This window comes from Acipenser ruthenus, chromosome 2 (genome assembly GCF_902713425.1).
Source record: "Acipenser ruthenus chromosome 2, fAciRut3.2 maternal haplotype, whole genome shotgun sequence".
Classification (NCBI taxonomy): domain Eukaryota; kingdom Metazoa; phylum Chordata; class Actinopteri; order Acipenseriformes; family Acipenseridae; genus Acipenser; species Acipenser ruthenus.
This window is the reverse complement of record NC_081190.1, coordinates 104,199,043-104,221,740: the sequence shown is the minus strand read 5'-3', so window position 1 is coordinate 104,221,740 and position 22,698 is coordinate 104,199,043. Positions and strand designations below refer to the sequence as shown.

Below are 22,698 nucleotides of genomic sequence, written 5' to 3'. Positions count from 1 at the left end.
ACATGCACTCCTTCTTGGACACAAGCCATTGTCAGTAATCTAACTCTTCTGCTATCTGGTCAAAAGCACAGAGAGCTTACTTTTTCAAACAAGCCAACCGCTCAGCTCAGTGCCATATGCTTATTCATAAATGCTGTCATTCACAAGGCTTTAGAGTTCAAGCACTATGATGCCAAACAGCTGTATGCTACATGAATCAGGAAACAACAACTGATGCAGAGAAGCTTGATAAAAATGCATACATATTCAAGGTGGACCCTTTACAAAGTAAATGTTCTGTATTCTACCAAAGTCTTCGAAGATGGGCAGTCCTGTCATACAGCCAATATGTATGTTTAACCCTGTGTGAAAATACTGTACATTATTTAATATAACTGATATTTCAAATCCACTACCAACAGTGCACTCTGTGCTGGAGTGTGACAAATTACCAACCCTTACAGAAAAAAAAAAACTACAATACCATTATAATTAAAGTGCAGTATAGAACCATTAGCTGACTAATCTGCAATGGCAACCCAATCAATACAATGATCCTGATACAGTATCACACCACAAAAATGGTACCAACACCATTGATTGGTCAAATGGTCACCACTATGGTACCATTCAACTTATGGTTCATACTGTACCTGCACTTAAGTGAATGTTAGGAATTGCTAATTCCAGTGGGTTCCAGTGGTTAAAGAAAAGGGCTTGTAACCAGGAAGTCCCTGGTTCAAATCCCACCTCAGCCACTGACTCATTGGCTGTATGATCTGAAGCAAGTCACTTAACCTCCTTGTGTTCCGTCTTTCGAGTGAGACGTAATTGTAAGTGACTCTGCAGCTGATGCATAGTTCACACACCCTAGTCTCTGTAAGTCGCCTTGGATAAAGGTGTCTGCTAAATAAACAAACAATAATGACTTAACAGTTTGGACCCAATCTGCAGTATAGCAGAGATGAAAGGCTAGTGAATTAGCTTGCTGCGTCAGCCATCCCCATGTCACTGGTAAGAGTTCTGTTTTTACTCATCTTCTAGATGTGGGAGGGATGATGTTAAACAGCGCACACTTCCTGTTGGTGCTGATTTATTAGTACATTTGTTAAGTGGGCCAATTCACAGATACACTAAAGCAATTTAGAGCCATAGCTCTTTGTTCATGAATCATGTGTTATGTTCAGTGAATCATGTTTTTTATGTTAATTTAATTGGTGCTCAGGAAGGATAATGGATAGGAGTTGTCTGTATCCAAATCATTCTTCTGACTTCCAAGTGGATGTGGATAGTAGTTGCCTTGGATAGGCGTCTGCTAAATACACTAATAATAATAATAATAATAATAATAATAATAATAATAATAATAATAATAATAATAATAATAATAATAATAATAATAATAACTAGAACTGAAATGTTGGTAAGCTGTAGCATTGCAGCACAAGTAACAGATCAGTTTTATGGAGCAGTTTCAATTCAGAATACTGCATTAGTTCATTATCTCACAATACTTTATAACTTTAAACACCATAGTCATAAGCTAGTTTTAAATTTAACCTAAAGGAGAGGTCAAAGGTTATGATCAAGGTATTTTTCATTAACCTATCTGCACTTTGAAAGAAAATGTAGGTCTGGTGGCCATCTTGTTTTACAAAAGAACACAATTTCTCCTTATTTGAATTCTATTGTCCTCAGGATGATGCCTACCAAGTTCAGAGTTAGTTGGTCAAATGGTTTTCAAACAGAAGCAGTTTGATGTTTGGTGCGTGTTTTGGCGAATTTGGTGACAGCCATTTTGATATTCAAATTAATCGCTTCAACTTATGCTTCACAATTTGAAGCGGGTTTGGTTGTTGATGACATATGCCGTGTTTCAGATCAATCGGTTCACTGGTTCCCAAGAAGATTTTGAAAATGTTTTTAAAGAAATGCGCCAGGTGGCCATCTTGGTTTACACACAAACACCATTTCTGAAAAAGTCAGTTGTATTGACACAGGGATGATGCTTGTCATCTTTGGAGTCAACTAAACCGTGTTCAACTGAAGTGGTTTTAAATTTAAGAACGAAACGTAGGTCTGGTGGCCATCTTGTTTTACAAAAGAACACCATTTTGCCATATTTGAATTCCATTGTCCCCAGGATGATGCCTACCAACTTAAGAGTTATGTTTGGGGTGCGTTTTGGCGAATTTGGTGGCAGCCATTTTGATAGTAAAATTTATCACAGCAACTTCTGCTTCACAAACTTGAAGTGGGTTTGGTTGCTGATGTTTCAGTTCAATTGGTTCACCGGTTCCCAAGAAGAATTTGAAAGGTTTTTCCAAAAAATGTATCAGGCTGCCATCTTGGTTGATGGAGGAGCGCAATTTTTTGCATCTGAACTGTAATCTACACGGGATGATACCTACCAAGTTCCATGTTGATTGGTTACACCGCGTGTGCACACAAGCAGTTTTAAATTTTGGGAGGAAAACCGACAATAATAATAAAAAAAATTATATATATTATTATTATTATTTATTTCTTAGCAGACACCCTTATCCAGGGCGACTTACAATTGCTACAAGATATCAGATTATTTTTACATACAAATACCCATTTATACAGTTGGGTTTTTACTGGAGCAATCTAGGTAAAGTACCTTGCTCAAGGGTACAGCAGCAGTGTCCTCCACTGGGGATTGAACCCATAACCCTTCGGTCAAGAATCCAGAGCCCTAACCACTACTCCACACTGCTGCCCCAATATATATATATATTTTTTATTTTTTTCTTATAATAACAATAGGCTTTTTAAGCCAGCTTGGAAACTTAATAAATATCTTTACAATAACAATAGGCTTCCCCAGCCATTCTGGCTTGGAAGCCTAATAATAATGTGTCAAGATGGACATTAACGTAAGTGATCAACACCACTTAACCTGTTCACAATATCTGTCTAGGTGGCTTCTATGAATAGAGTTTTTGTGTCTGTGTGGATTTTTTAAAATGTTTTCTTTACAGTAATAATAAATAGACAAAATAGTGAATTAAACATTTATTGGAAGATGAACATTAGCATTTTCTTGCAAACCAGCAAAGCAACAAAAAGCTTAAGTTACGGCAGGATTTACACTTTCATCTGAACATTGCCTTGTTACAAATACACACAATCATTAATATAAATGAAATTATGTTAAGAGTGGTGGTTAAATGCATTTTAGATTTTTATAGCAAAATGTAAAGTCACCAATAAACAAATGTATACAAGACATTTTTTTTCTGTGAAAAAAGGCATGATGTCTTATTGAATGTTTGTATCAGATAAGGGAAAGTCTTACAACAAAGACAGTACATGTCTGGTGCTATAATGTACAAATGCAAAGTGAAGAACACAATAATATTTCAGTGTCAAAAAACCCCTCTGATTTTAATGTTGTTAATATTGACTTCCATGTTACATATTTGATTTTATTCTCTTGCAAGTTTAGGTCAATGGACTTGCACCATTTCTAGTGCTATCTATTAAGACTGACCCAAAAGCTCTGCGTCTTCAGACAATAAAAAACATTTTTTTCAGTTTTTCTACAACTAAACCCATAGCTGTCATTTGAGCTTTCCTCATCTCCTAGTGTTGAACTAATACAAATTAGCAAATGAACTACGATTTAATTTCCCATAAACTTCTTTGACCTAAGTGACATTGTGATAGCATCGCAAGAAGAACATTTGCAGTTTTTTTGCTTGTCTCCAGATGCTCTTGAACTTCAGTGGGATGTGTTGTGCAGGTTTACAACACCATTGTGGTAATACACACACACACACACACAATGGAAGTCATATATGAAACCCAGATAATGAGAATAATCCTACAACTCCCCCTTTTAAGAATCTTTTTTATTTCATTATTATTAGAACAATTGACTAACTGGAGCAACTACATGTTTGGATAACCAAGTACTTTCTTACTTTCATTATTACAGCACCTCTACTGACTGAGCATGAATTTTAATGTTCACACTGATTTTGATGCTGCAAAAGGCCAACTGAGCTAAAACCTTGGCTAGACTGAGTTCCGATTAATTTTTTTGGCCAAGATTATGTAGGGTCAGACATTCTTGTTTCTTGGAATATTATCAACAGACAAAACATTAACAACAAAAGCAACAGTCAGATTTTGTCACAGTGGGTTGCACTGAAACAACTGTCAAGGGTATTCAATATTGTTAACTGAATAGTTTCACTTTTTGCACTTTCAACAAAGCAAACATAATATACCTTACCAAAAGTCTGCATTAATAACTGCGTTTGTTATTACAGATTAGAAATACATGTTGATCTTCTCCTTACATAAAAATCTATTTGCAATAAATGCTGGTAATACATTCAACAATATTCCAAAGCACTGTAATATGTAACATACCTAAATATAATCAGAAACTGCATGTCAGGAAATAGAAACAGTACATGGTTTGAAGTCTTTTAAACTCTGAACTTGTGTCTTAATTTTGCGTCATTTTGACACTGGTCATATTAAGGATTTTGACAGAAAATTCGAAAGAATCATGTTGAAGATCAGTATTGCACACAAAAATAACTTTAGCTGTTGCTGGCATTAACTACCTGAACTTGCTTACTTGCATGTTTTTTTTTTTCTCTGCTTGCATAAAGTTGCATTTATAATGACTCTTTGGGATATTATACAAAAATATATATTTAAATAAATGTACTTTCTTTTTTGTTTGAATATAAGGTTTTTGTTGCCACATCTCTTTTGCTTTTTATATTGAGCTACTATAATAATGATTTCACAATTTACACTTTTTCAAACAGCAAGCTTAAACCTTCAGAACTAAACAGTCCTAAAATGTGTATAAACCTTTGTGTTAAACATTTCCACACATTTCCATCTAGACATCACTGAAGCTAGACAGATGCATTGCTGAAATTCGAAAAGCTTCCTACATTGTAAATTACTACAGAAGAACCTCAATGAGTTGATGGCATCCCATAGTCATGAGTGTCCTGGGTAAAAGAAAATCACACAGCAGTTTGGTGAATAAAACACAAAACTGTTTGCTTCAGACCAGTTTTACACATACAGGTACTATAGGTACGGTTAGGTTGGTAGATATTTATACATAATTGAGTGGAACCTGTTATGATATGATTGCAAAATACAATATGCCCATTATTCAGGGGTTAATCAATTGATCTTTCGCGGTCGATTTAGAAAAAAAAAACACTGCTGTCAGCTACAGCTGTCTCAAGATTGATGTGAAAGTAAACTGCATGATTGTCATCATTTTTTACAACAGCACAAGTTTTTCTTCTAAAAGTCTAACAGTGTTCCTAAAAAACAAAATTCCCTTTTCTATTTGGTTTTCTACTATCATTTAAAAATGACAACAACTGCAGTCATACAATAGGCCCCTCTGTGCTGTACCAGGGATATTAAAATGAACATCTCTAGCACTGCTTGCATTTAGCCATCCATGTAAGGCACCAAGGAGGGTCACTAATAAGAACACAAGAAAGTTACAAACGAAAGGAGGCCATTCAGCCCATCTTGCTCGTTTGGTTGTTAGCAGCTTATTGATCCCAGAATCTTATCAAGCAGCTTCTTGAAGGATCCCAGGGTGTCAGCTTCAACAACATTACTAGAGAGTTGGTTCCAGACTCCCACAATTCTGTGTGTGTAAAAAAGTGCCTCCTATTTTCTGTTCTGAATGCCCCTTTATCTAAGCTCCGTTTGTGACCCCTGGTCCTTGTTTCTTTTTTCAGGTCGTAAAAGTCCCCTGGGTCGACATTTTCAATACCTTTTAGAATTCTGAATGCTTGAATCAGATCGCCGTGTAGTCTTCTTTGTTCAAGACTGAATGGATTCAATTATTTTAGCCTGTCTGCATATGACATGCCTTTTAAACCAGGAATAATTCTGGTTTAAAAGGCACTCTTTCTAGAGCAGCAATATCCTTTTCGTAGTGAGGTGACCAGAACTGAACACAATATTCTAGATGAGGTCTTCCTAATGCATTGTAAAGTTTTAACATTACTTCCCTCGATTTAAATTCAACACTTTTCCTACATATCCGAGCATTTTGATGGCCTTTTTTATAGCTTCCCCACATTGTCTAGATGAAGACATTTCTGAGTCTACATAAACTCCCAGATCTTTTTCATAGATTCCTTCTTCAATTTCAGTATCTACCAATATGGTACTTATAATGGACATTTTTATTGCCTGCATGCAGTACCTTACACTTTTTTGTATTAAATGTCATTTGCCATGTGTCTGCCCAGTCTAGATCATTTTGAATGACCTTTGCTGCTGCAATGGTGTAATGATTTTAGCAGTGGTAGTGTTTTGCTCAGCCACCCTTTAGATTCCAAAGTAACAAATGAATAGCTGGAAAACGTGTCCAATCACCTATTTATTTTTTTTCTGGTTGATGCACATTTTACTTCAGCTTTAAGTGTCACTTCCTGTCTGTGTTCAGGACTGGGTTGCTTTGGGATCTTGGAGTTGTATCATGATCTCTGTGATTAAATCTGGTCTATTTTATCATACAGAGATAACCCTTAGGGAGTGACACTTTCACCAGCACAAGAAGAAATAAAGCTTTCTACTCTGTATTAGTGGGTGAATAAAATAATAAATTAGATATTGGAATTGCTCGGAGAATAACATAAAGCTATTCTGTAAACCTCAGAAATCACCTCTGCGACATTTTGTGAGTTCTACTAATATGTACAGTTTAAGATCAAAACTTTAAAAGAAAAGCAATAGAAATACTGTTTTGATGAAAAATAAAATATTATGTAGTGTATGATTTGCATGTCTGTTACTGCTGTAATTTTCAGGGAGACCAAATTGAAATAAAAAATGATTCCCATCCACCCCCAACAACAAATCTGTGCATGTGCCAGGGGTACCATAAGGCATTTCTATGGCCAATATGAATTATAAGGTCAATATCATCCTTGTTTCTTTTCTGTCTAAACAATACACCATAGACATTATTTGAACATATCTGCATTATAAGTAATAAATAACAGTACTGAACCATTCTAGATTTGTTTTGAAAAAACATAAAAGTTGTATAAGGTGCTTTCTATGTTTACTACTATAAAATAAAAGAATGAAAAATCTTTTTTTGTTTTCTTTTTTTTGGCCTAAGCATGTATTATTAGCCTTAGTCACCTGGTTCTGTAACATAATGCAAATTATAGTTTATAGTGGCAGTGCAAAGTACTATCAGTGTACAGACCTAAACTATTACACTGTTACGAAAGCTTTTTAATATTAATTAATTAATAAAATAATAAATGAATTCAGTTATTTGCCCTGTATGGGCTGGTTGTGACTAAGACCAGGTAAAAGAGAAGTTGCTCTCTCTATTCCTGCTGGCTTCCATTGGATCATCTTTATTCAAAGAGTGATGACATTGCAAGTAATCCTGTGGCATTTTTCTTCCACCAGACAGGACTTTTGCTAAGCAAGAAATTCTATATTCTGTGTTTAAAAAAGGCGTGCTTTCTTCTTAATGTCGTTTCTTTTCCACAGTGCTAAGCGATCAAACTCTTCAATCGTCATTCCAAAAACCCGCCCAAATTCTTCAGGAGACAAGTGCCTCTGCAAAAAGAGAAAAAGAAATGAGTAAACTAACAGGTGCCCATTACAGTCTACAGGTGGTCAAATTCAGAATGCATTCCACACTGTAACGACTTGGTTCCAACTGCATACACCTGTACGGAAATTTTAAGTCATAGACTGTCTATTTTCTTTGTATGTATATGTCCCTTTTCCTTCCCCGAATTATCTGCTTGATCTAATTTACACTCCGAATTACACACCCCTTTCTTCAATGTACTATATTAATCAAAGGTGACTCTCCAATCAAAGCTGTATGAATACAGCATCATCAATCAAAAACTTTGTCACATTAATAATTAAAAAATTATTTTGCAATACTGAGTTGATTAGTAATGACCTTATATTTTCACAAATTGCTACAATCATGAATCTAGATAAAATGTCACATCCTTACAGCGTTACATTTAAAGGTCCATTACTTTTACAGCTTTCAAGGGCATTTCTTTTAAATGCCTGCTGTGACCCCCTACAAACACACAGTTGTGGTGTGAAAACCTGGCTTATATGATCCAGGAGACACTACAGGATGTGTTTAACATGGCTGCTGCTTTACAGAAGGAGGAGGCTGTGTGGTCCAGTGGTTAAAGAAAGGGACTTGTAACCAGGAGGTCCCTGGTTCAAATCCCACCTCAGCCACTGACTCATTGTGTGACCCTGAGCAAGTCACTTCACCTCCTTGTGCTCCGTCTTTCGGGTGAGACGTAATTGTAAGTGACTCTGCAGCTGATGCATAGTTAACACACCATAGTCTCTGTAAGTCGCCTTGGATAAAGGTGTCTGCTAAATAAACTAATAATAATAATAATAACAGAAGGCAGGGTGAATAAATCTGGTGATAGGTGTTGATCATTTGCAAACAAACCAGTGGGGGTGCTTACATAACACTGGAGTCACCATACATCTGTTGTCTGCCTCTGTCAAATCAATAGCCTGCTCAGGCTTAAATGTTGTAAGACATTTTTTTTTCTCTTCTAAACATCATTCTTACTACATTTCAGCAATGAAGAGAAACCAAAGCTCACAGCAGATCTACATAACAACTGCATTTTCACATTTAAAAGCCAGAAATGTTAATTAAAATGATAATTGCTCCATAATCCGTTTCCTACTGCCCAATCAATCAATACTGAAAATATTTTTCAATCAAAAAAAATAAATAAATAATGATATATTTTTCATTTTTATAACATGTATGTTTAATATATCTACAAACATATGTTGTTATGTAAGGGATAAACAACGATAAGTGTTGAATCGGTAAAAATAAAAATTCTCTTACTGATTCAACACATTGAGTTGTTGATGCCACTTAAAACATTTCTACCTAATTTATACTTATTCGATAATTAGATTCAATTGATTGTTAATTTGGTGATTGGATTTGGTTTTTGCTCTTTTGTTACGCTTAGTTCTCATATTGTGGGAATGTTCCTCGGAGTTTAAGTTTGAAATTCCTTTTACAAAGTGTCTGTTGTAAGTGAAGATAGTAGCGAGGACTATGTTTTAGATGAAGAACATGAAGGTGGCATTAGAAAAATAAAAATGCAAGAAACAAAAGGACCATGTACCAGGAACAGAGAGAAAAAATATTGATTTGTTTTACCAAACCTAAAATCTAAATATCATTGCCAGTGATCGGTTTTAGAGACGCACTAAATGTAAGTGGGCTGTAAGCTTGTTTGAACAATGGTTAAAACAAAACAAATGCACATGTAATTGATGGAGATTTACTAAGTGATGATGAACTTGCTGTTGTTCTCGAACCTGTCGAAAAAAAATGAAACAACCACATATATTATGTTAATTTATAATTGTATTACTTTTCTTAAACAATATGAAATGCTAAATTTAAATTGCAAGTGTTACGGTTGAAATGTGTAACACTATAATTAGTTAATCAATTTCTTTAAATGTGTGATCTATCTGCAGAGATTTACATCTGCAAGGCTAGTGTTTTAGAATACATAACTTATCTACAAATGGATTTCTCTGTTCTACACAAATCTGACATTATACAAACAACAGCCTGATGTACAGGCTGACAAAAACAAAATAATGAACATGATTTACATGCTTTTTAAACAAAATATAAATATTACTCTTTTCCGTCTCCACTGCCGAGACTGCGTCCATTACATAGTTTACACGTCATTTTATTTAACCACTGAATCGTCTGAAAAGTACTCCATTTAATGATCTATTTATCTTAGAAATCCAAGTTTCAAGTGCGTTGTCTTCATTGTTTTCATTTTGATACTGTGAAATGTTAATGACTGAATGGATTAAAATCCCATGAGACGCCTTCCAGCACCTTGTCTGTGCCACCTCACGTCAAGGTAGCGATAGGGCACAGGTCAAATGACCCGGAAGTGTATGTAATACATGGGCAGATGAAGTTTGGCAATTCTTATTTGTAGAATTAAACCAAACCACTGTGCTGCCAATGCGTTTGGAGTTATTTTACAGCTGTTTTAGGTTGTCGTCCAATAACAAAACAGTATGTGATCACAACCATATATTGGTGAGGTCATTGCTGGCAAAGCTGGTTTAACTGTCCATAAAAATACGTATTCTCTTCTGCCCGGCAGACTTTATGGAGTTACATGAAAGTGTGAATTTAAGAAGCCGCTAATAAAGCTTGATAATCTTTTTCTATAAAAACTTAATTGGAAAAAAAAGCATATCTTTTTAGAAAAAAACACCCCTATGTTGCAGACTAGGGCAATTTTAATTTGAGTAAGATAACATATTTCTTTGAAAAATGTGTTTGACTTTGATGAAATATTTCTTTAAAAACATTTTCCAAATCTTAAAGCCTGCGTAAAATACAAAAACAAGGCATTAAAATGTATTGAACACTAACTGTTAAACTGTTTTGAATAAGAGGGTAATACATTTCCATAAAAACACCTCAGTGAGTGGCAGATTCTAGAACTCTTGTTTGATGTTTTTCCACGCCAATATAATGTAATATTGTGGGTATGTTTCAGTTGAAGGACAATACCTAAATAATGTTTTCATTTTAGCTGTTTTATTAAGCAAATAATAGGGCCTGATATTGCTATAGATAGTAACAATAGTAACAATTCAATCCAATGTGTAATGAAATACAATAAATCTAAAAATCCTGGTATACCGATATGCTTTAGTTTAATAATGTATGCAATGTATAGTGTATCTATGTGTTATTCTGTCTTCCTTAACACCATAATCAAAGCGTAACTAAATTTAATGCCCAACCAATTCAGATTTCAGTATCTGTTTGCACAGTTTTTTCGACACCCATTGTATCTGCACATGAGTCCACAGTTTGATTTTTCTTATTTGTGCTGGTGACGGCTCCTCTGGGTATTGGCAGGCTGGGCTTGCACCTGGTACTGTAGGGTGTAACACTAGAAGACCAGCTCCAGCTCCAGCTGAGGCATATGCATAGATTATTGATATAAAAAAACCAAAAAAAAACACAATGATCCCTTCTGTTTCTACAAGAAATGCAATTCACCAGAAAAAGAAAAGATTTTGTTACTATTGTACTTTTACAAAATCTCAAATTCATCCACAGTCTATCTAGAAGAGCTTTGTAGCAATTCAAATCTATTCTGTTCTAGATGACATAGTTCGAAGCAACATCGTCACAACACGTGTTTAAAAGCAGAGAGGCTACATGGATATGTCCTTGATGATGCAGTTTTCTGTTCTATTTACGTCTATTATAAAGCTAGTAGAAGACTATCTTAAACCCCTCCCTGCACTTTACCAGCTTATAATGAACTCCAAGCCATCTGTTATACTACATTATTGGTATTTGTTATTGTACAGAGAAGACGTATAGCACCTCCTACTGTACAGCACACCCCACCCTCCTTCCCAGAGCTACATCAATCGCCTAGCTGGAAGCATATCCTATAAAGAACCAGGAATACTCCTTCATCTTCACCAAACCACTCACTGTTTAACATTCCTATGGTTGATTGTTTCACACTGCAAGGTGGTATTGGCTACAGAAACAAAGGAACTGAAATTACATATTTATTATATTGTTCTGAATCTTTCAGAACATGAACACCACAGAACATATCTGAGAGAATTTTTGCAGAAAACTGCAGGAGATCAAGCCAGGAATTGAAAAACTTTTTCAAGGTGTGATACAGGTCCTTGTTGATCCCTAGACCCCTGCCTACTTCAAATGATAGGACCAGGATCAAAGCAAGCTGGGGTGATACAATTACTCTGTTAGCTTGCATAAACGATTCTACAGTATATAGTAATTTCACAAAACTACTCCATCTGTATCAAATGCTCAACCTTTTAAACCAGTGCACCCGTACGGATTTGCTGACACAAGGTTGCAGCTGCAGCTTTAGGGAGGTTTAGCGAATACCGTACTGTAATACAATATGTCACTGTGGGTCAAACAGGGAAGCTCCTTAAAAGATCATGATACTTTGCAGCAGAAGGTCCCCGGTTTTGTTACCACTGTTTTATCATGTTTGAATGGGTGGTTCTTCTGATACAATTCAATTGCTCTGAACAGTGCGGGATCTAATACTGCCACGTTTAAATATTAAAAATTAGACCAAACGTGAATCTGAGTTACTTTTAAAAGACAATACTGTGAAGAGACCACACACACACTGCTGTGCTGGTTTTCCCAAAGCACCTTTTTTAAAAAAAAGATTTGAGCATTCATATGTATTATTACTGGAGTAACTAAAGCATGTAATAGACCATAAATAACCATACAGTTTTTACCTCCAACTTCGTCCTGTCCACATCCTTTGGCAATTTAAAACGAACTCTGTTTGTTACTGCTAGCATTCCATAGGGATAAACCTAAAATGAAAGCGGACAGAATGACTCTTACTACTGTAATAACTGGGAATTTGTATACAAATTGTGCTTGTGATATACAGAGTTTAGGGACTCAAATTCTTACCTTGTATTCTGAAACAAAAAAAGAAAAAAAAAGGAATTAATGGGATTGAAATATAATATGATTATATTATATGATAATATATGTCAACATGTTAAACAGATGTTTTGCTTTTGATTTTCAACATAAACTTGGTATGCACTGAATACCTACGTGATAAACTGAATCTCAAGTAATATTCTATAATAGCTCTTGATTTATTTAACATGTGGGTTTCTGTACTGTATATTGTAGGGCCCATCAATGGTCTATATATCCCACCTCTCATTCCCCAGCTTCCATCCTGGTCTGGCTCATATTGGGCTAGATCTGTAGCCTAAAATAGAAGAAGCATACTTTACTACCACTTCTACAGTAGAGAAAATATACCAGCACACAAAACTACTTCACCCACTGACATATTGAAAATGCATGGAAATCTTTAGAAAACTAAGTTGAAAAAAAAACAAAAAAAACAAAAAAACAATTACAGCAATAATAAAGCAGCAAACTACTCTTATTACATTAGACTACAGTGTAAGTTATTTAATTGTTGAGAAATACTGCCACCTGGTGGACAGTCAGATTGCAGTTTCTTAGGGGCAAACATTTATTTATTTATTTATTGGATTTATACAGCGCTTTTTATACAAAAGTATCGCAAAGCACTGTACAGTTTACAGCAGAGAAAAAGAACAGACCACAGTATATTTGTATAGCATGTCACACATACAACTGCCACAATCAGACCATTTAATAACAACTTTAAATAACAGTATACACATAATAATACAGAAGAAGCAATTTCAAAGTTACATTAAAACCTACTAAGACAAGAAAGCTATTTTATAAAAGTGCATTTTTAGTCTTGACTTGAAAACTATAACAGTCCCAGCTTCCCTGACAAATGAAGGCAGAGCATCCCATAATTTCGGAGCTCTACAAGAAAAAGCCCTGCCTTCAGTGTTGCTTTTTTTGACCCTAGGAATAACCAGCAGCCCCACATCCTGTGATCTCAGAGTGCGGTTTGGAAGATACGGGGTCAATAACTCCTGCAAATAACTAGGTGCTAATCCATTCAGGGCCTTGTAAGTTAATAGCAAAAATCTTAAAATCAATTCTATACTGCACAGGGAGCCAATGTAAGAGGCCAAAACAGGGGTAATATGTTCACTTTTCCTGGTTTTAGTCAGAATTCTAGAGGCGGTATTCTGAACAAAACTGCAAGCGGGTTACCACATGTTTTGGGATACCACAAAAAAGTGCATTACAATAATCAATTCTAGATAAAACAATGGCATGGATTTGTCTCTAGGCATTAGATATGGAAATAATTTGTCTAAGTTTGGCTAGGCTACATTTCTCAAATAGTAAAAAGATACTTTAGTAACTTCCCTAATATTGCTGGTAGTGTCACGTGAGCATGCTCAGTGTGCACAAGACGGCTGCCGCAAGTTAATTTGTCTCCAAGGATTGTTCGTTGTTTTACTACTTTTATGGTCTTAATGTTTTTATGTTATTTTACTTTGCTTGTACTATGTGGCTGAGTTGAGAGCCGGAATTCCTAAAGAATGACCTAATTTAATTACCTTGTTTGGAGTAAACATTCAGTGACCGCTTGCTTCCTTTAACTAAGACTATTTGGCATACTATTATCCCGGTGTCTGTATATCTACGACAAGATTGCATATTGCCTTTTCTAACTTTATGACAAACTAATACTCTATACCTGTGAGCATGGTCTGTTATGGCTGAGGACCGGTGCTGTCTGTCTGTTGGTCTGGGCCTGGCCGGTGGCGGCATGTGGGTTGTCCCCGGATTCTAGAGCTGCTGCTGCTGCTGCTGCTGTGTGATTGTCTGGCTCTGAGGAGGTTGCCGCCGTCGGTTTGGCTCTGGCCTCTGATTGGTGGACTTGTCTGTTACTAGGCTCTCCTGGGGCAGACTGCGATTATTGAAGGTGGTGATTTGGTGGAGCTCTTCTGCCGAACACGGTTCCTCCGCTGCGAATGGAGAGAGGAGTTGGCTTTGCTGACGGGGAATTGGCAGCGGGCTGCTTGGTCTATCTCCAGTGAGACATGGGACTGCTGGACTTGAACTGATACCACTTCCAGACTCTGTCATACTGTTATCCCAGTGACTTTTTACTACCTATGCCTGTTTGTTCTAACGCTTTTAGAAAAGAAATTACCTCCGGTCGATATCTGGAGTCTTTTAAATGGATTGCATCAATAACAGAACTAGTTTTTGACCTCCTATGTGCCATTTAAAACAGAACACTATTATTTAAGAGGTTTATTAGTACCTTGGTTCTAAACATACTATTTATCTGATTGTTTTGAAATCTCATAATGGGTGGCTATTCAAGACTTGCATTAAAACTTTGTTCTGATAGATTGGCAGCACCATTAAACAAAGAAGATTATCATAATTAATAGGGCAGAAGTGTGGAGTAGTGGTTACGGCTCTAGACTCTTGACCGGAGGGTCATGGGTTCAATCCCAGGTGGGGGACACTGCTGCTGTACCCTTGAGCAAGGTACTTTACCTAGATTGCTCCAGTAAAAAACCCAACCGTATAAATGGGTAATTGTATGTAAAAAAATAATGTGATATCTGTATAAATGTGAAATAATGTATAATGTGAAATAATGTGGTATCTTGTAACAATTGTAAGTCGCCCTGGAGTCTGCTAAGAAATAAATAATAATAATAATAATTGTAATGAACTGGGGATCATGTTTATTTCTGGTAAAATTCCCATAATTTATTTTAGGTACATGACACCCACCTCTGTTGCTGTCAATAACAACTTCTGCTGTAATCAGTCAAATTTAATACATTGTGATACTCTATCTGCCACTGCTACTGCCTCTGCTAATGTAAGCCAAATATCGGGTCAGCTGATTAATGTACGATCGGCTAAAAAACATGCTGACGACCTCAACCAACTTTTTGTGGATTCCCATCCTCATTTTGTGAGACTTACTGAAACTTTGACAAAGCTAGTGATGCAGCTATTTGTAAAATTTTGATATTATACATTTAGACAATATCAGTAAGAAAGGTGGTGGAGTAGCTTGAGTTTATAAAAAAACACTGGCAATGTTTAACTTTGGCTGAGATTCAATCACCATGCTTTGAAGCTCTGTTGGTATCAATTAAAATAGAACATTTCCTATCTATGAGGATTATGATAGTATATAGACCTCCAGGTAATCTCACAAATTTTATACAAGCATTTTTTTTTTGACTCCTTGGATAGTGAATTGTCCCAAATTATTGGTGATGGGAGATTTTAATGTTTGGCTTGATAAAACCCCCTCTCCCACATCTCAGTATTTTTTTAATGAAATGGAATACATATTTTCTATAGGTTTTCCAATTAAGGTGTCCTCCATTCTTCCTATACACAATTTTTCCTACCATATTGTCCAAAACAGCTAAAGTTAGAAAAATACTCTGCAGACCAAAAACTTTGTTAGACCAGACTATTTTCAATGAGATCTTAATTAAGAATACTCAGTTACTTAATGGCAATAATTGTGAATCTTTGACAACAAATTTAAATACTGCATTGGTTACAACAATTGATGAAATGGCCCCTAAGAGGTGGGTGTTGTCTAAATCTAGCCAGAATCAACCTTGGTATACACAAGAACTAGTACATCAAAAGAGGGAGCTTCGAAAAATAGAAAGCTTATGGAGGAAAAGTAAAAACTGAATTAAAGAAGCCTTAAAACTACTACAAAAAGCTCATAATAAAACTATAGCAGAAGCAAAAAGCTACAATTTTTCGGGAAAGATTAATGATGTTATAAATAAGCCCAAAACCTTGTTTCAGATTGTCACAAAATTAAGCAAAACAAATAATGATTTTTACATTCAGATGGTTCTCCAGAATTATGTGAATCTATACAAGGCTTCTTTATAGAGAAGGTTGTAAAGATTTGTGACAGTATATCAGCTGACATGTCGGGCCCGTTACTCAAAGAGAATCTCAAATCTAAGAATGGTCTGCTAAACTGGTCTCTGTTAACAACTGCTTCGCTGGAGCCTTTTTTAGCTGCCACCAACCCTACACACTGTGATCTCGATCCTTGTTCCGCCACTTTAATAAAAGGCGCTAAATCTGTGTTGCTCCCAATTTTGACGGATTTAATTAACAAGTCCATTATGGAAGGATTATTTCCAACTCCATTCAAGAATGCATTGGTATCGCCTGCTGTAAAAAAAGCCAGGACTTAAATTGGAATTCTGTAACCTATCTCACATCTACCTTTTATTGCTAAAGTCCTGAGCGTGTGGTAGGGTCCCAGCTTCAAGACAATCTGTCCTCCTCTAACTTGTTAGGTCACTTTCCGGGTTCCGTCCCTTTCATGAGACTGAGACAACCTTGCTGTGTGTTGTTGGCGACCTCCTGAAGATCATGGATGGTGGTGGGGCTCCTGTTCTCATGCTTCTTGATCTATCAGCGGCTTTCGACACTGTTGATCATGGCATCCTACTTCGCCTGGAAAAACGTTTTGGTATCTCTGGTCCTGCGTTATCATTACTTAACTCTTTTCTTACTAACCATACCAGCAGGTTGTCAGTGGGATCTAATGTATCATCGGTGTCGTCGGTCAAGTATGGAGTGCCTCAGGGGTCTACTCTTTCCCCCATTTTATTTAATCTACACATAGAGCCCCTGGGAGAGATCACCGAGGCATGTGGACTGCAGTACCACCAGTATGCTGATGACACACAGCTTTATGTGCGTGGCTCAGGAGATGTTGATTAGATGAAGGCAGGATTGGAGTTCTGCCTGAAAGAGGTGGACACTTGGCTTAATAGGAACTGGCTGAAATTAAATCCTTCAAAGACTGAGGTTTTGGTGGTGGGTTTGACTACTACTCTCAAGAAGCTGGGTAACTGTTTTATCCCTCCATACACAAACAGAACCATACCAATTGTAGTAAATAAAGCTAGAAATGTGGGTTTTATTATAGATAATAATATTTATTTTATTCCCCAAATTAATATGGTGATGAGTTCAGCCACTTTTCTTTTACGCAATCTAAAAGGTATTAAACCATTTTTGCCAGAAAGTCTCTTTTGGACAGTGATTCAAACTGGCTCCCTGTCCAAGAGAGAATAGATTTCAAAATCCTTTGTATGGTATATAAAGCCCTAAATGGAATATGTCCTGACAATCTTAAAGCTGTTCTTAATGTCAGAAATACTGCAAGGGTGCTGCGCTCAACCATTTTTTTCGATCAGGATCAAAGATGACCCCTAAACTCTTAATTTCTAGTTTAAGTTTTGATGAGAGACTGCAAGGGTCGAGCTCATGTAATCCCACATTTCCTTTTAGGTGGTTCTGTGAGCCCACTAGCATAATCTCTGTTTTATCTGAATTCAACATTAGAAAATTCAGTGACATCCAATGCTTGATGTCTGTAAGGCAAGTAGCTAATAACACCCAGGCAGAAGAAATTCCTGACTTTAGGGACAAATATAGTTGGGTATCATCAGCATAGCAATGGAAGTTCACTCCATGTCTGCGGATAATGTCACCTAACGGCAGCATATATAATGAAAAAAAACTAGAATTGAGCCCTGTGGAACACCACAGACAACTTCTGATAATGCCGATTTTACCTCCCCAATAGAGACGAACTGAAACCTATCAGAAAGATAAGATTTGAACCAGGATAGGACAAGGCCAGACAGTCCCACTGTGCTTTCAAGATGATACAGCAGGATGGAATGGTCTACAGTATCAAAGGCAGCACTTAGATCTAGAAGAATTAAAACTGATGGAAAGCCCGAGTCAGAGTTTATCAGCAGATCATTCACAAGGGCCGTCTCAGTGCTATGTGCAGCACGAAAACCAGACTGAAACTTCTCGAATATACCATTAAGAGTTAAAAATAGAAGACCCTTATACAAAGCTCCCTCCCTAATTAAGTGTTGTCCCCCACTGTTTATTTAACTAGAGATGGAAACTGCATGCACCACATGGTACTGCAGAGAGCACAGGGAAGCTACAGATGGTAAAAATCAGACAAACTTGAATGAGCTCCATTTTTTCATTAAAGCCTTGCTGTAGGCTATGAACTTTAATCCTGCGTACTATCAAATGCACAGAATGGAGAATATCAGAGACTTAAGACAGACTTCATGAACAAATGGTCTTAGCATTTTGTGGTTGGATTATAAATAAATACATAGAAAAGCCTCTTTCGTAACATGCATTCACAATGCTCTGTTTCTGAGTATAAAACTGATCTGAGTGTTAATGTGGCAACACCTCTTGTTATTTAAAGGCATGAACTGGATTTAAAGGTAATGCAAAACAGTAATCATTGTATATCTAAAGTGAATGTCCTTGAACCAGCCTGTTAAACACATTGTAGTTCTCACTACAAGTGCCTGATTTATTGTTACTACAAAAGCTATTACAATTAGCAATAGAAACATACAATCTGCAAGAAAAGTCTCAGTATTTCCTGTAATAACCCTTATAAAAGTTTACCACAGCACATTTGTACAGTAATTTCACAGTTCTGCCAAACATTGCCATGGTTTTACAATGTATTTACCATAGTATTCTATGTGTTTTTTTTTTAATGCCTTACCATACCTCTCTGGGCTTACAAAGCTTACCTATGCTTAACCACACATTTACTGTGTTTTATTACACTTTGCTAGAAGTATCTGTGTGAGAGTAAATCTACCAATACTGTAGATAACATCCTGCTACAGCTGCAGACAGATAACCTTTGGGGATTACTGTACAGCAGTATAGGGCAGCAGTGTGGAGTAGTGTTTAGGGCTCTAGACTCTTGACCGGGGGGTCGTTGGTTCAATCCCTGGTGGGGGACACTGCTGCTGTACCCTTGAGCAAGGTACTTTACCTAGATTGCTCCAGTAAAAACACAACTGTATAAATGGGTAATTGTATGTAAAAAATAATGTGATATCTTGTAACAATTGTAAGTCGCCCTGGATAAATTATAATAATAATAATAATAATACAGCAATGTGTAAATACAATCACAGTTCTGAAAAAATATACAAAGTAGACACCTAGTAATTAAAATTCACAATGGAATATTACATTTGAAGCTACACAGCCTATCTGCCCAAACTGGTACAGTATGGGCAAACAATATCATATTTTCCAATTATCAACCATGTGAACCGATCTGTGTTTTAATCTACTGATATTTTAGCTTTATCTAGCTATTTAGCTGCAGTGGATTATTTCTGTAAGCAGAGGGCCCTAATAAAGGTGGCTGCAGTTTAAGTTCATACGAAACAGTAAGTGCTGTAACACCATCTTATCCTCATATGTTTTTGCTGCTACTTAACAGTACCACAAAATATTATCCTAACCTCTTTTTCACATGTTACAGGAAGTACAAGGATACCTTTACAATGACCAGAGATCCTACCTTATGTATCCCATTTCTCCCATAACCAGGAAGAGATGCTGATTTAGAGTAGGGGAAGTCTGTAATGGAGAAAATTGAATGTTAAAAAAAAGATTATGTACAGTAAAATGTGTTTTAATGACACCCTTGTCTTGGACATGTACACCCAAACATGCTGAGTGTTTTTATGTTACCCTTTAGTTAATTGTCCATTCAAATATTGATACAGATTCATTTGCATCCAGCATACTTCGTTGTTGTTGTTGGTAGTCCTTACTTTGCTGTGTAAGAACAGTGAAGTAACTACTAAAAAAAGGGTGTCTGTGTAGTGTATTTTATTTTTCTGGAGGATGAATAATTCCCTGTTACTTCCCTGTTACTTTACTGGAGGGGTTGAACTATATTTGATTTTATTAAAGACATACTCACTTGTCTGTGATGGATCAATAGGCAGGCTGCGAGTAGATGTCCTGGGATCTACATCATCTGGACCAGACCGAGCATCCATCTCGCTCTTCAAAATCAACCAGTTTGTCTTAATCTAAATGTAGATTTCAAACGTCAGCAAAAAATAAATACTGTAAATATATAAGCCTTTTTTTGGCACAAAGTTTAAAAAATAAAAGGGACGTACAGATTTGAAAGCATGCCTACCTTTCTGTTGTCATGTTCCATATCCTCTCCTCCGTGCCAGTATGTCCTTGCCGCTATAAGATATATATTTTATTATTAAAGCATTATTTCGTACTGAATCTATTTTATTCTTGATTTCAACAGCCCCAACCAGCTAAATAAATGTTGATATCCAAATCTCAATCCAAAGACTGCAGAAATAGACTAGAGTAAATAGGAAACATAAAAGAAAATGAATGAGCTGTCAGACAACAAACGGCCCCTTCATAGATGTTCTGTTGTATGCTGATAGCCAATCTAATTTTTCGCAGGAAATGTATGCTTTCCACAGGCAATGTAAAACATTGGACACAGCCCTCCAAGTTTGTTTAGTCTGAATAAAAAGATCTATAAACAAGGATATAATACAGATGATGCAGTATTTATTGATTAAATCCTCTACAGACCTACCTACTTTTTAAGCAATCCATTTTTGGGGCTTCAAGACACTATTTGCAGGACCACATCATGCAGTAACTGCAAGTTTAAAACTCCTTGAGGTCTTTTTTAGTGGTCTACACATTGCATGGGTGCAAAATCTTTTGAAAATGTGTGTTAAACTGTTTTGAAAGTTTAGCACCAGAGAGCCAACGGGTGCTAAATTATCAAACCCTGACCTAATCATGCCCCCCCCTCACAACTTCCCACACGACACAAACCTTCTCTCCTTTTATGTGGATGAGTGTGGGGGGGGTCATGTGAGTAGTCCAGACCCAATGAGAAACTATTATCATCTATTGTTGCTAAGTAATAAAAAATAATAATAATAATAATTAAACATGTCTACTGGCGCCAGAATTTAATGTTGCTACCGCTATATGAGGTAACCTGGCACTAGAATCTAGGACCAGATTAACACCATTTTGATCCTGTCGGCATTTCCACCCAGATGTGATTTATTGCCCCCCCCTCCTTATATTTCACTGTCATGACCAAACAACGGTTTTAAGACGCACTGCAGTCCAGATCATTAAAAAGGATCCCATTGTTTCTTGTGCTGTACTGTCTGAATCGGAGAAGAAAGAACTAGATTGCCCCAAAATGAAACCACCCTGGTGACAATGGGGTACATTTACTAAGCTTTGCACCAGCGTGAAGTTTGCACCATTTGTTCTATGAAAAAATCATAGCAAAACTTGTTAAACAAAATTGTCCTGAAATGAATATTCAGTGGTTTTGACTCATAGTAGACCTTTGAAAAACATGAATAGGTCTCTGGAGTAAACACGTAGTAAATTGGATTCCAAAGTGTCCACTGATGTGCGCCACAAGCACTGATTTCTGTGACTCGTGAAACCGTTGTGCTGATGGCAATGTGAATTACCAGGAACTCCTATTTAGCTGTAGAACATAGCTAAGGAGAACCAATGTAATTTATTCATTTATTTATTATTATTTAAGCTCGGCTCACCGCTACCACCCCTGCGCTGACTCGGGAGCAGCGAAGACGAACACACGCTGTCCTCCGAAGCATGTGCTGTCAGCCGACCGCTTCTTTTCACACTGTAGACTCACCATGCAGCCATCTTGGAGCTACAGTGTCGGAAGACAACGCAGCTCCGGGCAGCTTACAGGCAAACACGCAGACACCCGGCAAGACTACAGGGGTCGCTGGTGAACGGTGAGCCGATGACACCCTGGCTGACCTAAACCCTCCCCCGCCCCGGGCGGCACTCGAACAAATTTTGCGCCACCCCCTGGGAATTCCCGTCCATGGTCGGCAATGGAATAACCTGGACTCAAACCAGCGACGTCCAGGCTACAGGGTGCATCCTGCACTCCACGTGGAGCGCCTTTACCGGATGTGCCACTCGGGAGCCCCCTCTGAACCAATGGAATTTAAGACATCTATCGAAAATTACTTCTAATTTTGCCATTTAAAAGTCACAGTAATGTTGCATGTTACCATCTTACAAGCTGGTGTTCTACTGAAAGCACAAACACACAAAAAATACAAAAAATACAAAAACAATAAAACCTTTGTGTGCACGTCAACTGAAAATATCTGCAAACCATGCTGAAAATGATTACAAGGTAAACTTGCCACCCCTTTGAAGGAACAGAAGTAACAGAGAGCATG

The 22,698-nt window shown here is 36.9% G+C and overlaps 1 protein-coding gene across 2 annotated transcripts in view; it reads right to left on the bottom strand.

Moving 5' to 3' along the window:
* Positions 1 to 3,003: 3,003 nt before the first annotated feature.
* The window catches only part of LOC117408332 (actin-binding LIM protein 2-like), an 86,935-nt gene continuing 67,240 nt past the window's right edge, over positions 3,004 to 22,698 (bottom strand). Inside the window, exons 16-22 of one of the 2 annotated variants that reach the window (XM_034013238.3) lie at positions 20,601 to 20,653; positions 20,376 to 20,487; positions 19,968 to 20,026; positions 12,812 to 12,866; positions 12,554 to 12,561; positions 12,370 to 12,450; positions 3,004 to 7,596 (exon numbers count right to left, since the gene is read on the bottom strand). In XM_034013238.3, coding sequence (XP_033869129.3) covers positions 7,483 to 7,596; positions 12,370 to 12,450; positions 12,554 to 12,561; positions 12,812 to 12,866; positions 19,968 to 20,026; positions 20,376 to 20,487; positions 20,601 to 20,653 — 482 coding nt within the window. In that variant the 3' untranslated portion in view covers positions 3,004 to 7,482. Of the gene's footprint in view, positions 7,597 to 12,369; positions 12,451 to 12,553; positions 12,562 to 12,811; positions 12,867 to 14,258; positions 14,530 to 19,967; positions 20,027 to 20,375; positions 20,488 to 20,600; positions 20,654 to 22,698 lie in introns of those variants that run through there. The other variant, XR_009309551.1, reaches the window with a different exon arrangement.